The 16,353-nt window shown below is 41.6% G+C and overlaps 1 protein-coding gene across 1 annotated transcript in view; it reads left to right on the plus strand.

Annotated features, from left to right (window-relative positions):
- Positions 1-1,086: 1,086 nt before the first annotated feature.
- The window catches only part of LOC310878179 (CUB and sushi domain-containing protein 1-like), a 740,702-nt gene continuing 725,435 nt past the window's right edge, over positions 1,087-16,353 (plus strand). The window contains exon 1 of the mRNA XM_083792333.1: positions 1,087-1,156. Within this exon, the coding sequence (XP_083648459.1) occupies positions 1,120-1,156 (37 nt within the window). The 5' untranslated portion in view covers positions 1,087-1,119. The remainder of the gene's footprint in view (positions 1,157-16,353) is intronic.

The following is a 16,353-nucleotide window of genomic DNA, read 5'->3' on the forward strand; positions in this document are numbered from 1 at the left end:
GCCTATAGGCTACTAAATTATTTATATCTATATCAAAGACAATCTTCACATTTGGTGTATCAAGAAAATACCTAAACCAGGAGACATTTATCTCCCCCCCCCCCCCCCCCCCCCTAAAACAAACAGCAGAGAGGGACGGGGCCTGACACATTGTGACATCAAATGTAAGTAACATCACTCATCACCTTGTGGACTGACGCTTTCTATACAGTACGTAGTGTGTTCGGGGGCGTTGTAATCTCATTAGTGTGATCTCTCCCGGGACCACCGGGGATCAATAACTGGCTCGTGGCTCAGTTTGGGAGTGGGACACACACACACACACACACACACACACACACACACACACACACACACACACGAACAAATTGGCAAACTCGAACTCTGCAGCACGCACGAGTCTTGCCTTTCCTTTCCTTTTTTATGTTCTAACTTCTTATCCCCCCCCCTCTCTTAATAAGTTGTTCTGTGACTGGGTGTTCCGAACTGCCCCCCCCCCCCCCTCTCTACCCCTCTCTCTCTGATCCAACTTACCCTCTCTCTCTCTCTCTCTCTCTCTCTCTCTCTCTCTCTCTCTCTCTCTCTCTCTCTCTCTCCCTCTCTCTCTCCCCCCTTCCCTGCCAGTCGTCGCTTGCTCCCCTCGCAGCGCGGACCTACAGACTCTACGTACCGCAGCAGGAATCTCTCTCCCTCTCTCTTCTCTCCTCTCCTCCATTCATTCAACAAATCTCCCTGGCTCTCTCCTCTCTCTTCTCCTCCTCCTCTCCGTTAATTCGTTCTGTAGATGCTATGACAGCTCACACCAGAGACGCGTTATCCAATTTTAGACCATTAAGTCGTCATTGGTTATTTTCCTCCGAACGTTAAACATGGATGTGCATGTTGTGTGGGATATTTGTGATTGATTTCTGGTCTCTATAACGTTCAAACGAACGTTTTTTTGGCGTTTTCTTTTTTTGGTCCCCAAAACCAAAGGACGCCTTTAAAAAAAATAAAAGAATAAAACAAAAAGAACAACACATGGATTTGGGAGCGCCAAACAAGATGAGGAAATTGAATAATATGACCGGGAATTTGAAGAAGAAGACGGGGCGGTTCAGACGCATTCTCCTCATTCTAATGGGGGTGTTACTGGGGAATTTCTCCTCGTCTAAAGGTGAGTTTTGTTCAGCTTTGACTTTCTTTGGCTGTGTTTAATTGGCGGTTATCGTGTTGTTGTTGTTGTTGTTGTTGTGCGTGGATGAGAATGTTGGCAGTGTTGTTTTGTTTCGTGACGAGAGAGAGAGAGAGACTGTTTGTTTCGACGTGCACGGACGGTGCTGGTGTGCATGGTGCCGTTTCGTTGCAGAGTGGTGGTTCTGTACAAGTGGCAGTGCTGTGAGAACCCATGGAGGATCCACTAGGTGACTTTTATATACGCACAACATAAGAACGGATTGCTTTGCCACGCACGAACCTGATGTACAGTAGCCTACCCCCCGGTATGTGGGTTTCCCACGCATAAAAAGTGTGTGTGTGTGTGTGTGTGTGTGTGTGTGTGTGTGTGTGAGAGGGGTGGGGCGGGGGGGCGGCTATCTTGAAGGCATGCCCAGAGCAAATTTCACTGTGTGTGTGTGTGTGTGTGTGTGTGTGTGTGTGTGTGTGTGTGTACAAGTAATTCTCTTTTGGCTGTCAAAGACTGACAGAGTGGCTGTTGACTCTATTGACACTGAATACATGTTTGTGAATCCTGCATCGTGGTTGGTGTCTGTCTGTCTGTCTGTCTGTGGGTAGATAAAGGGGCTTGGGGGGGACAGGGGATAAGCATTGCTAGTCTTGTAGGAGTCTATACTGTAGTGTCCAACTGTCCACACTGGCAGAATCAGTATACCTGCCTCTGTCTATAAAGACTATACCTACCTAGAGTAGACCTACCTGTTTACAAGACTACCTACCTAGATACCTACCTGTCTATAAGACTACCTACCTAGATCAGTGGTGTGAACCTCTGATGGACCGTGAGGCGAAAACACTATGAACCTTTTGATGATATTAATATATAACAATAATGTTAAAAATGACATGGTATTCTTCCTGTTTTCTTTGTGATACCGATAAATAGTGAACTTAATACCCTGTCAGTTCCATTGATCCAACCAAGCTATAGAACACTGTTAAGTGGACAGATGGGTGGGCTGTGAACGCTTTTGATTTGAGATTTTCAAGTGGCCCTGATCCCCCCCCCCCCCCAAAAAAAAGGGAAACACTGACCTAGTTAAGATAGACACTGGTCTGTGGTGTACGTGGCCTGTGATGAGTGAGGAAAGTGTTAAAATCTGCATTTGGAGTGAGCTTTACTGCACACACTGTTCCATCAATAGCTTCTCTGTGTGTCCTCTCCTTTATCTGTCTCTGTCTCTGTCTTCCCCTCTGGATCTCTCCCTGGTCTGTCTGCCTGTCTCTCACACACATAATCTGCTTGTTTTCTGCATTTAACAAGAATGAAACAATGCCTTCTTGTTCCATTCCAAACATAACGACGGTGATGGTGGTGTAGCCTACATTATGTGTATGTGGATCAGAGAGGAGGAGAGAGCCTGCATGCCCCCCCCCCCTCCCCCTCACCGTTGAGACAGCATACAGCACAGCATGCAGCGGTTCTCAAACAACGTGCCGATTGAGGCACACTGCACGGTGCGCCATGACAACCCGCTTCTCACTCCAGAGGCATCATATTTTGCAGCGCTGTCAGTAGCCCCTAAACATTTACTGTCTAACATGACAGAAGTATGCAATATAGCCTTCCCATTCCCGCCATCATACCGTTGTCAGAGCACCTGTTGTACCCATCTGTCTGTGACCCTTTTATATAATTATGGAGATAAAGCAAAGAGTGGGAAATTGTACACACACATTGTATTATTATACAACTACTTATGTAGTGCAGATGTGTCTTTTTCTTCTATTTTTCTTTGTTCTTCTTTTACAACCGGTGTGCTTTTGTGATAATGGTTTGAACCAGTTTTTCATCACCTGTAATTTATCTCTTCGACTTTGCCATTTAAAGCAGTTGTAAGCTTAAATGATCTGTGTGCGTGCATGCACGCGCACATACGCAAGTAGCTTCCATTTCTATTACAGACCTGTAGACATGGATGATTTATACTTTTGATTTGTCATACAAAGGTGTACCAGTAGTACTACCATAGCCATGGTGTGTCTTTACTTAGCCAATGTAGTGTACTGTTGCACCACACAGTGCTTTCAAAATGTGCCCAAGGGGGTTAGGGTTAGGGTTCTCTTCTCATGTTTTGTGGCACACCCTGGACACACTTTCGGGTTGTTCTTTATGAGTAATGGCTTATTTCTCTCATGGCACCACAGGTCCTGCGACATACTAGTGTCATGTCCAGGTGGTGTACTTGTACATTGCGCTACATGGATCGGCAAAGCTTACTTGCTGACTGGTGCACCTTTACTCCACTCTAAGCCCACTGAACTTTGTAGTTCCTTATTATAGGTTGTTGACCTCCACAGGGCTTCCCTGGCCATAGTCTCCTTGCTCAGAAACGTTTGTATGCATGCAGCTTACACTTCCTGATTGTTTTTTTTTTGTTTTCTTTCTAAATTTGTATCCCACGATTTTGTAACCCAGTTTTATTTTCACCCAGTGCCAATTATCTAATGTAATCCTGGGCGCTACACTTCCTCTGCCAACCTGGGGGGGCAGCGGACTGACCTCATGCCTCCTTCTATGCATGAGGAGTCCAAGCTGCTTCTTTTCACCTGACAGAGGGGAATTTCCCCGGCCGGACGTAGCGCGTGGAAGGGACACGTTATTCCGACCAGTTCCTTTCCCCTACATCAGGCGCCCCGGCTGGCCAGGGGGAGGTAGTTTTTAGAGACCAGGATTACGGCATGTTTTTGTGAGGGTATCTACCCTAGGGGACACGGGAAGAACATGCAAACTCCACACAGAAAGGCCCTATCGCCAACCCTCTTCTTCTTCTCTTCTTCTTCTTCTTCTTCTTTCTTCTTCTTCTTCTTCTTCTTTCTTCTTCTTCTTTTCTTCTTCTTCTTCTTCTTCTTCTTCTTCTTCTTCTTCTTCTTCTTCTTCTTCCTTCTTCTTCTTCTTCTTCTTCTTCTTCTTCTTCTTCTTCTTCTTCTTCTTCTCTTCTTCTTCTTCTTCTTCTTCTTCTTCTTCTTCTTCTTCTTCTTCTTCTTCTTCTTCTTCTTCTCTTCTTCTTCTTCTTCTTCTTCTTCTTCTTCTTCTTTTCTTCTTCTTCTTCTTCTTCTTCTTCTTCTTCTTCTTCTTCTCTTCTTCTTCTTCTTCTTCTTCTTCTTCTTCTTCTTCTTCTTCTTCTTCTTCTTCTCTTCTTCTTCTTCTTCTTCTTCTTCTTCTTCTTCTTCTTCTTCTTCTTCTTCTTCTTCTTCTTCTTCTTTCTTCTTCTTCTTCTTCTTCTTCTTCTTCTTCTTCTTCTTCTTCTTCTTCTTCTTCTTCTTCTTCTTCTTCTTCTTCTTCTTCTTCATCATTGTGTTTTCTGTGTAATCTGTTATTTTTATGTGCATATACGCACACACGAGTGCAGACAACTATGGTATATTGGATTTCCATTGGGGGTCAAGTCCAGAGAAATTAATCAAGTTTTCATCCACAATACACACACACACACACACACACTCTCTCGCTCTCAAGGGTTAAAGTTCTAATAAGGGTTGGTTACCAATTCGTCTCCATCAATTTAGCTGGGGACCACCTGGAACCCCCTCAACGACCACTGGTGGTCCCCGGACGACTGGTTGAATACTAAATGCTTTTGAGTGGTGCAACCACTCCAAGGAACAGCAATGTCCCTATGTTAGAGTACCAACAGGGGGCGCTGTTGCACCACTCACTTCAGACTGATCTGATTTTCTATAGATGGATAGATTGTAAGCAGGTGTTTACGAAATAGTGTCGACCTTGATACGGTGTTGCCACACTTAACATTCCGAGAAACACCTAATTATCGATTTTCTGAATGTCACATAACATTTTCAAACGGCAACAGCAAGGAAGAGACAACACACATATTCCATTAAATTTGGAACGAAACGTTTTCTTATAAGAATCACAAACGATAATGATGAGCTAATGCGCTAATGATGCTAAGCTCATGCATGCCTTCATGTTGTCACGTTGGGTTTCCACCCTGAGAATGATGTGAGCCAAAAAATGGCCACAGAAATGGCCAATTAATCAGAGAAACATCAAGCATGCAGATGATTCCCAGGGCTGTTGCACATAATGGTGTGGTATGTATAGTTCAGCTTCTGTCCCTAAAGAATGCATGGAATGATGGAAATGAAGCAATGCCTTTATATTATTCCATTCCACTCGCATTCTTGAAGTACCTCATCAAACAATGGCGTTGTTACTGACAGTGCTATACATTTATACATGCATGCACGCACGCACACACACTCACACACACACATGAACATATACACAAACATACAGTATGCACACGTGCATGCATGCAGAATGTATACCCAATATGATATGGCAAAGCCATATCATTTATTTGCCCCCATACCTTGATACCGGGAAGGTTTATTGGTGATACAATATTATACTATTATATAAGTAACGCTTATATAATAATTTAGACAAATAAATATAGACAAATCGTAGAACAGCTAGAAGATTCTTATAAGTTCAGGTAATTGCATCTCTTTACTGTAATGCAGCCTTTAAAACCAGAAAAATACAACATTATGCCATAAGGAGACTACATGCATGTCGTCTAGTGGACGATTATTCTCATATCACTATATGTAGGTGTACAGTATATGTATACTATATATAGGCCTATATATTGCCACGGCCTCCATGCAGGCACACTAGGTACGTACAGTGTCTTTTTCTCTGTAGACATGCACACAATTTGCAAAGTGGTGCAACTATCAATTACTGCAGTGAGTTATTAGTGAGTATTCTATTGAGTACCTTCTTGATTTTTTTTTTTACATGGATCACTATACAAAACACCACACCGTGGTGCATTGTGCATGCACTCCTGTACTTTCAATATCTCTCTGTCTCTGTTCTCCTCTCTTTAACGCACGCACGCACGCATGCACGCACGCACGCACAGGCTACAGGCTGCTCTGTCTCTGTGGAGGAGAGGAACGGCTAATTAAAACAGTCCAAGTTTTCCCCTGCAAAATCAATGTGTTGGCTGTGTCTGCATGCGTGTGCGATGTTTCTATGTGCATGCGCATATGCGTTTGGTTAATTAGTTCACTCATTGCAGATTAATTTACAATAAAATGTGTGAATCCACTAGAAGAAACAAAACAATTCAGAAAAGCAACAAACCATGAATGAATGAGATTAGGAATAGTCAACAAAACATGCATAATGCGCCGTGCGGTATCAAACCTAGGTAAAAAGAAATAGTTTTGTAATAGTTTAAATAGATTGTTTCGGCCTACTAGGAGTGCCAGATGGCAATGCCAACAAAGTTTAGACAAGGAAAAGCTTTGTTTTCTGTCTGATAACTTGCCTGACATACCTGGCTTGGCCTAGTAAAATCTCTTTCATCTGATATTCAATACATAGAAGTGTGTGTGAGAGTGTTTGTGTGTGTGTGTGTGTGTGTGTGTGTGTGTGTGTGTGTGTGTGTGTGTGTGTGTGTGTGTGTGTGTGTGTGTGTGTGTGTGTGTGTGTGTGTGTGTGTGTGTGTGTGTGTGTGTGTGTGTGTGTGTGCGCACGCATGCTTGAGCGTGAAATACACGTTCGTCTTTGATACCCAGTTCTTTGTGTGACAGTGCCCTCGTTTGATGTGATGAGACTCCTTTGTGTATTTTGTCAATCTGTGTGCGTATATCTGATGTTTTCGATTGAATTTCAGGGGGGAGTACTTTTTCACCTAACGCTACTGTATGTGAATGAGACATGCATCAGGCCCAGATACTAGGTAGAGAGGCAGCTTGGTAGGAAGCTAGGTCAGAATCAGAATCACTTAATTAATTTGCCAATCTCCCTGTGTACTGTACACACACAAAGAATATGAAAATACCCCCTCAGCCACTTGCAGTGTGACATACCAGTAAGACGCCCTGAGAGCGAGAAGCCACCTCGTCGCATGCACGCATCCGCCTGGGTGACGGTCTTTAGTGTACAGGGTTTGATGAGGTCAGATCAACATATGGAATGTCAGAACAGGTCAGCTCCATATATGGAGATCTAGGTGATGATCCAGTCTTCTCCTTGTATGGTTATCCAGGTTTAGATGGGGTCAGTGTCGTGATCTTCATGTATGGAGATGGCCATATATGGTGGCGTCCCAGAGTGTAAATTGTTCCGCCCTCCCGTCGACTCACATGGCTCCAACGAACTGCAGCGGCCAATGAGGCATCTATTTTTGACAGCGCTAGGCCCTCCTACAGTTTGTCCACCTTTTAGTGTGTGTCCACAAACTTTGTCCTACACAAACATTCAATTCCCATTGACAATGAATGGATAATTTGACCTCATAGTGTACATTTTACGTCGTAGTCAAATTACGCAATGTTTGTGTTTACACCATAGTGTAAACACAAACATTTTGAAGGTGAGAACACAAATTGTGATTGGCCGGAATGAGATGATGTATGATAATGTACGATGATAAGAGCGCCCACAGTTCACACGGATGTGATTTTCTTTTAACATGGTAAAACTCTCCCTCTGTTTCACTTCCTGGTAGAGACTTTCTTCTCTGCCTCTAGCTCCTTTCGTTGTATCATTCCAATTTCGCCCTGACCACCATTCATTGTTGTGTTGAATAGGCTCCAACTATGGATTACATGGACGGTTTTTCAAACAGATTGTTTTCACAACTAACAGCTCTCTCATTACCAACCGTCCGCTGTGCAATTGTAGTGAAGTTGAATATTCTGTGGCTACTTAAAGCAAAGGTAAAAATACATGGCTGGCAATTATGGCAGTCTGCACGATTTAGGTTAAATATTCATGGCAGTACACAATTATTGCAGCCCTTCAGTGCGGTACCAAGGACAAGTTCAGTTTGTGAGAGGAGGGAGTGACAGCAAAGGAAAAAGATTGCGTCGAGTGAGTCCTGAATGATTTCCAGGTACTTGAACAGTCCTATAGGTGTCTTTTGAGACCAGAGAATAAACATACGATATATATTAAAATGAACCCCCGGCACAGAACACAATGTTCCATAGCGAACACGGAGTGGTACAGATCTACTTATAGACTCTCAGCGTTAAATCAACACTCGAGAGAGAGAGAGAATTATAGAGAGGGAGTTGGAGAGGCCAGGAGAGCAATGTGATAAATGCAGGAGGTTCATTCTCGCTGGTTCTGAACTTTACATAATTGTACATAGGGGCCGGTAGTTTGAACTGAAACGAAAGCATTTTGGTTGTACGCAAAGTTCGCGAACCCGGCCAACAGCAACATGACTTTGGTTCCGTCTCTATCACAGCCAGGCACAGTTCTGTACATTTTAAATATGAATTTTTTTTTTTTTTTTTTTGCACTGGCAAAAACCCCTGGTTCTGCCCCTCTTCGCACACATTGGTTGCCGTTTCGTGGTTGAACAAAAATCCTATCTCTCCATCCACTACCATTGAAATAACATGTTTTCCAGTTGCTTCGTATTGATATTCTGTGAATTAAATTCTTATTTTTAACTTGGGTGTCAGTAAAGGAACATCACACGTGCAGCATGGTGACTGGCAATGTCATGTTTGTTTTTAGTTTTTTCCAAAAATGATGTTTTAGCAAATTCAACATAAACAAGGCGGAACCAGGGTGGAACAAGGCAGAAAGAGAAAGAGGTCAGTCACTTCACACGGGTGTGATTTTATTCCCACATGAGGAACTAATCCGTTTTTTGGGCAGATGAGTCAAGCAACCCATTGATGCACAGAGAACACTGAGAATTCAAATGACTTTGAAGCCCATGCCGACCATTGCTACAGTGCACTGCTGTTTTTTTGTATTTTTGACCTTTTATTAGAAAATGATAAACACAAACATGGGATTGTTCAGCTCAGCTGCTCTTTAGGGATGGTTGAGGTGTAGCACAGCTGTCATACAAAGAACCGGCATGGTTGTTTTGAGCTTCTCTATAGTCTATACGTTCTTCAGCTTAGATTAAGCACATGGTATGGTTATAGCACTATTATATCGGAACTTTATTACATAGACGCTATAGCACCAAAATACTGTAGGTATACAGTATATATACTGTAGGAGCCAAAGAACCATGTGCTATCTATGGTCTTTTTGTTTTGGGTCACTGACATTGTTGTCTCAATAAAACCTCATTAATTTCAGTCCATGCACCAACAAATATCAACTATTTAATATTTATCATCATGTTGTAAAAGAGTGGTCGAAAAAAAATTCTGTACAAATTACACTCTTCCAACAAAATACTATCTATTATATACAACAAAATGCTATCAATTAGACATACTGTAAGGTTGTGTAATGTTGAGAAGAATATTGTTTTAGTCGAGCTTGCAGGCTCTAAGTGAATCCTTAGTGTTCTGAATGACAGAAGATGTGTACTGTATAGAATATAGATAGACAGACAGAGCAGAGTCTGCATGCCTGAGGGAGAAAGAATGTGTATGAGATTGGAATAGAGACAGTGGGCGAGGGACCCAGAAAGAGAGAGCGAGCGAGTGCCAATGGAAATGTGTTACCCGGCAGACATAATTAATCAGCAATGACTTTTCCATCTTGATTCTGCTGCAGCTTGGCTAGTAATGTCTGGCATTAAGTAATGACATCATACTCCAATATCCAATCTACTGTAAATTATGTCTCGGATATCAAAGTTAGCCAGAGAGTAATATACCTCTTTCTGCTAGCAGTGCATATATTAATAGGTATGCACAATATTGAAATTGGCCCATGGTTTCTTTTTCGTATGTGAACATGTCTGTTATTTGTATGCAGCTGTGACTCTGTCTCCAAGACAAATTTCTCCCAAGGGAGACAAATAAAGATAACCTTGAACCTTGGTTCAGTTCAAACCTCAGTTTTTGGGTCATGGTTTCATTTTGGTTTCGATATAAAAATAAAAATAAAATGTGCAATTAGCAATAAAAACATTATATTCAGACTCATTACAGTATACCGATATCAGTAGTATGAGTACAAGTACTTAATTTTTAGTACTTTTTATTTTTGTTGAGTAACCACTTATTTTACCCCTTTTTCTCATAGATACAGATGGATCTCCGATCTACACTTGTCAGTTGTCATTTATGCTTACGGCTGTTTTTGGCGATTTGCTGCAGTGTTGGGTCAGACTTGCTCCCACTGCAGCCTAGTGTCAACTGTCAATTGGATGTTTTGGTACTCGGGTCATTGTATCGGCGCCGGTTCCGAGTACTTGAGAGTGGTATCAGCCCGAGTACCCGATACCAGTATCGGAACAACCCTAATTATGTTCAAGGAAAAAATATACACTGACACTGACTTCACTTTCATTATTATGCATGTACCTCATGCCATAATGCCCTTATGCCTCAGAGGTGTGCGGGGAAGAGGGGGAGGTACTATCGCAAAGAAAGAAAATCACGTCAAAGTTTGGTTTACGGCAATTAAACACCAGCTTTTAACTCATTCCTTGAACATGACGTGCAACACGTCCATTTTTCCAAAGGATCATCCTGCCGATGACTGTACTGTATGTCCAAACTGTGTTTTCAGAATTTCCACTAGATGGCGCTTACATAACCTATGCATCAACCTTGCAACTCCCTGTGAAGGAATTCACGTGGAACGGTGGAAACCACGTGGTTGTAAAACTCCGCCTCCGTTTCACTTCCAAGTTCCTGGTAGTGACTATTTTCTATGCCTCATACTCTCTTCATACGTTCCAATTTGGCCCTGAGACGCCATTCAATCTTGAATGGGCTCTAACTATAGATGGATGGATTTTCAAACGTTTCACAAACGCACAACAAATGTGTGATAGTGACTTACTTAAAGGTGAATTATGGCAGCCTGGGCTATTTGGGTTAAATATTATTGTCAGTAAAATGAACACAATTGATAAGATAAACATAGTAAAGTAATGAATGATCTTAGGGTGTCTGCTGACAAGAAACATGTATCCGATCTCTTACTTCTAGATCTAACGGCCGCATTTGACACGATTGATCATTCAATTTTAATACAGCGTCTGGAGCACTGGATAGGCCTGTCTGGTACGGCCCTGTCCTGGTTTTCCTCCTACCTGTCAAATAGAAGTTTCAAATAGAAGTTACTTTGTCAATCTAGCCAAGTTTGACTCAGACAAACACGACATCAGTTCTGGTATTCCACAGGGCTCGATTCTTGGCCCTCTGCTTTTCTCCTTGTACATACTGCCATTGGGCGAACTCATTGCCAATCACGGAGTCAATTTTCATTTCTATGCTGATGATACCCAACTATATCTTTCTGTGGCTCCAGATGATCCCTGTGCTTTAGACCCGCTGGTTACCTGTCTGTCTAGCATCAAATGTTGGATGAATGAGAACTTTCTCAAGCTAAATGAGGATAAGACAGAAGTTCTTATAATCGGTTCTAGTGAACAGAAAGAATCAATATTAAGCAGACTTGGCAACCTGACTGTAGAAAGTAACAGTACAGTAAAGAACCTGGGGGTTATTATTGATTCTGAATTGAATTTTAATTTGCCAAGATTGCCTTTTTTCACCGTAGAAATATTGCACGAATCAGAGCCTATGTGTCCTTGGACGATGCAAAAACGCTAATCCACGCCTTTGTTTTTTCTCGGCTTGATTACTGCAATGCACTTTTTTCAGAACTGCCTAAAAAAACAACTGACATATTACAACTTGTCCAAAATGCAGCAGCCAGAGTTTTAACTAGAACTAAGATGAGAGAACATATTACTCCAGTTTTAGCATCACTGCACTGGCTTCCGGTTGTTTTTAGGATTGATTTTAAAATTATTTTACTTGTCTATAAAGCTCTCAATGGTCTCGCACCTTTCTACCTACATGACTGCCTGCCTAAATATGTCCCAAACCACCCCCTAAGGTCTTCCACTGCTGGCCTGCTCGCTTTGCCTAAAAAAATGGCAACTAAAAAATACGGGGAAGCAGCTTTTTGCTTCTACGGGCCGTCGGCATGGAACAAGCTCCCACTGTACCTTCGTCAGGCAGCCTCTGTAGACATTTTTAAAGCTCAGCTCAAGACCCACTTCTACAACATTGCTTTTAATTGATCTTTTATTTATTTATTTTTTATTCATGTCCTCACTGTATTGTATTACTGCTTGTTTTTTGTCGTTGCCTTGCTTTTCTTTTATTCTCCATTGTTCTGTAAAGCACTTTGAGCTGCATTTCATGTCATGAAAGGTGCTATACAAATAAAGTTTTATTATTATTATTATTATTATTATTATATTCACCGTATAGTCACAGCTGGCCTACTTATGTTTTTCTCAATCTCAGTGTCTGGCATAACTCTCAGACTGTATATTATTATATACAAATTATTAATAATGAATAAGGGACTTACATCTACATCCAAAACGTGTTGTTATTATTAGCAATACCAAGCAGTAGCCTATAGTATTTATTTTATACAATAGCCTGATTCAATTCAACGTCTGTGGAACCTTCACAATAAAACTCACCTTAATATAATTAATTAATTAAGGGTTTGTGATAATGTCTCGCACTATTTGTGTTTTTAAAAATGTTTAAGGATTCAAAAGCCAGTTAATGTGCATGGATTATACTGTTTGAAAGTGAACCCAACACTTAAACCTTGAATTAATTATATTAGCCATGGATCTTACTGCATTTTTGTGCCAACTTCTACCATACCTCTGGGTGTTACTACTGTATGGAAAGCTAAACCAGCATTGTTGACTGTTAAGATACTATAGGGGCCCTATTTTGCTAGTTTGTCTTAAGTAACAGGTCTTATGAATTGGCCACGCCTCCAGGTATCAAGTTAAGTCATAAGACCAGATACTTAAGACACGCAACATAGCCATAGGGCCCTAGGAGTGAGTGACTAGTGTCTCTGCATTAAGGCTCATACATTGTCTGGATTTACGGTGGTGGGGTGACCACCGAACTACAACATGACGTCACGAGCCGCGGTGAAGAGCAAACCACCGCCACCGCTCCAGCCCTTCTCTCTGTTTTTACTCACCGCTGCTCAACGTTATTTCAGCTCCGGTGGTCAGCTCACCACCGGAGCGGTGGTCAGCTCACCACCCATTGTAACGTTTATTTCAACTTTTGGTACTGTTTGGAACTGGTTGGTACTGTAGGTGGGGGCAGTTGCCTTGGAGTGCTGGAGTGTATTTTCTCACTCAGACATACCGTACTCTATTTAGATTTCTCTAAATATAAACATAAAATTACTTTCAATGGGTTCATAATGAAGGATCATCAGTTGGCATGGCTACAGATATTCTTGACAACCTACTTTTTAATATCCTTTAATATCCTTGACAACCACATTAAAATATACCAACCTGGTCTATCTTACAGTATCTATCTCTCTTTTATCAGCTTCAGATGACTAACTGCTAATTAATCACACTCCTTTTTTCCGAGGCTATGGAGAGAATGTTGCAGTCCATGACAGACTATTTGCCAGCCACATAAAAGTGGCTGGTCCATGGATTAATTGCGTGTCTAGTTTGTTTTTGGAAGAAAAGCAGAGAAAGTTCAACTCAGGTTGACCCACCATGCAGTGTGTTCCCTGTTATTGTTAGATTTTTCAGAATAACATGGATGATAAGAAATTTAGCCTCGCGCTGCCAGCTTGCAAGGTATAAGTATTTATTTAAGCAACATTTCTAAGCGGTCTTCCTCAGGCAGACTGTCAGAATACAAAATGTCAAGATGTCCTTTACTTGTTTGTCACGGCTGTGTACCAACAGAAGAACACATATAGCCTATTTTAACAACTTTAACTTTAGAAGATATACAAGCTAATGCGAAACATTATTAACTCAAATCTTTGCTTCTGGGGGTCCCTGGAACAAAATATTTTGAGGTTGGGGTCAAATACAAGTACTTTTGTGGGTCCTTGACATGAAAAGTTTGAGCACCTCTGATATAGCAAAATACGTTTTTCAGATTTTAGAAGACTGTGGTTCATGTATTTAAAACAAGTGTAGGCTACCTATAGGATGACTTAATTCAAAACAGTTCACTTGCAGGACAGCTGAACTGCTTTTGTGGGACAATGTGGGACACAGGGGGTGCTGTTGATTTATTTATAAAATAAGCTTGTAAATTAACTAATCGTACTTGATTCATCGCTTGAACTTCATGTTGCAATGGGTCGCCAGCATTCTCTATTAGTATGCTACCGACGTGTACAACTCCTGGCATACAGACAGTGCACCTGTAGTTCTCCACTTGTGTTTTGCTTCCCTTGCTTTGCTTTAGTGTGTAGATTTTCTGTGCAGCACTGTGTGACTTAATGTAAACGTGTTTGTGACGGCCGGACAATCGGACAAGCTTGCTTAAGGTGCACTTGAGCAGTGTTGTTATACCTATACGGCTATCTGTTGTCATTGAGATTTGGCTCACTCATGGTGGCAGATGTATAACTCAAAACTCATCATAAAGTGGCTGGTCCATGTCTGCTCATGAATGTTAAGAGCTTCCTCACATCTCGCCACATTGATTTATGACATAGATTGTTTCTCTCTACTCCCCCCCCCCCCCCCTCTCTCTCTCTCTCTCTCTCTCTGGCAATATGAATATATGTTCCAACAACCATCATTGCACACAATGCAAATTATGGCATCAGCAATAATTTCCGTTAACAGAGCACGGCCGGGTGCATTTGGGGGATCTTAGATCGCCTCATATAAGAACTGTGTTTGAAAAATAAACAAATCATCCCGGCCGTTTCACTTGTATGGATATGAAGAATTACAATTTACAATTTAAGAATTTAGCAGACACTCTTAATCCTGAATCAACTGACTGCGAGAAAATGTTACTGCTGCCAAATTAGTTACATTTTCGCTAGAAACAGACTGTATCAACTATGAGTGACTGACTGTCGTAAAGGGATACAGAGTCAGAGACACCTCCCTGACACCTTGGGTGTATATTAATGTTTAGTTTTTTAATTAACGTTCCATATGGTAGCATTATGGTACATGACTTGTAGGTCAATAATACATGTATTGCTAATGGCTATTTTAATTAACATTTTGTTATGGTCTCAGTCTTGACTGTCAGCATGACATTTTTACAAGCTGCTGGCTAATCGTTAGCTAATGGGCTGCTAACATTACCAACGCTAATGTGTCTGTTAATGTTGTGTTAAGTGTTATTTAAAACTTAGTTCCATGGTTTAAGGGCATAGTGTGTGTCACGTTCAGCAAACCTACACTGTGTATGTGTGCACAGCACACACACGTGTCTGTGGTCTATACTGTATGGAGCCAATGAGTTACATTTCCATTTCAAAGCAATGTGTCAGCATGCAGCGGAAGCTACTTTCATCCATTAATGTGATTTTAGAGGCAGAGGGTGAGACAGAAAGAAAGACACAGTCACAGCAATAATTACTCTGGGTGGAAATAGGCTTGTGAATTATCTCTCTCTCTCTGTATCTCTCTCTCTCTCTCTCTCTGTATCTCTGTTTCCTGCTGACTGTTCTTGTCCACTTCTTTCTCTTGTTTTCCCTCTCACTCTTTAACTCTGATCCTAATCACTTGTCGCGTTACCTTTATTCCACATAAATTAATGGCCAGGACAGGTGTGTCAGCTGGTTTCATACAAAAGTTGGGATGAAGTCTTGACAGCTGAAATTCTGACTGTGTGTGTGTGTGTGTGTGTGTGTGTGTGTGTGTGTGTGTGTAAGATGGCGGCAGGAGTGAATGCTGGTTCTCCAGCCAAAATGCATTAATTCCACATTAAAACACACCCGTCGTAACTACCGTCGTCAATTTAGGGCAGAAAGGTTGTTATTATTATGGATGTAACGGTTGCAGCCACTATAAAGGACTGTACATTGCCAGACATGACCGTCTGGTGGACCTGGTCTCAGACAAGATCAGAGGAGTACAAGGACAGGACAACAAGAATGTATAAACACAGCATTGTAAAATAGACTGGTTTGATCACAAACTATTCCAAATACCCCAGATATTGTGTTCATCAATGAAATTAGAAAAACTGTCACTACCGGTATATTTGAAATAGGCTGCCCATTTGATTTGTATATGGACACAGCTTTTGGTGGAACGTATTATGGCCTTGGATATAACTGTCAACTTATTGTATTTGGAAGTCTGGGCCATGTCCATAAACTTGTGCTCAGGGGTCTGCAATTGGGTGGATTACAAAAGACAA

The sequence above is a fragment of the Protomyctophum parallelum genome (assembly GCF_964188405.1).
Source record: "Protomyctophum parallelum genome assembly, chromosome: 2".
Classification (NCBI taxonomy): Eukaryota; Metazoa; Chordata; class Actinopteri; order Myctophiformes; family Myctophidae; genus Protomyctophum; species Protomyctophum parallelum.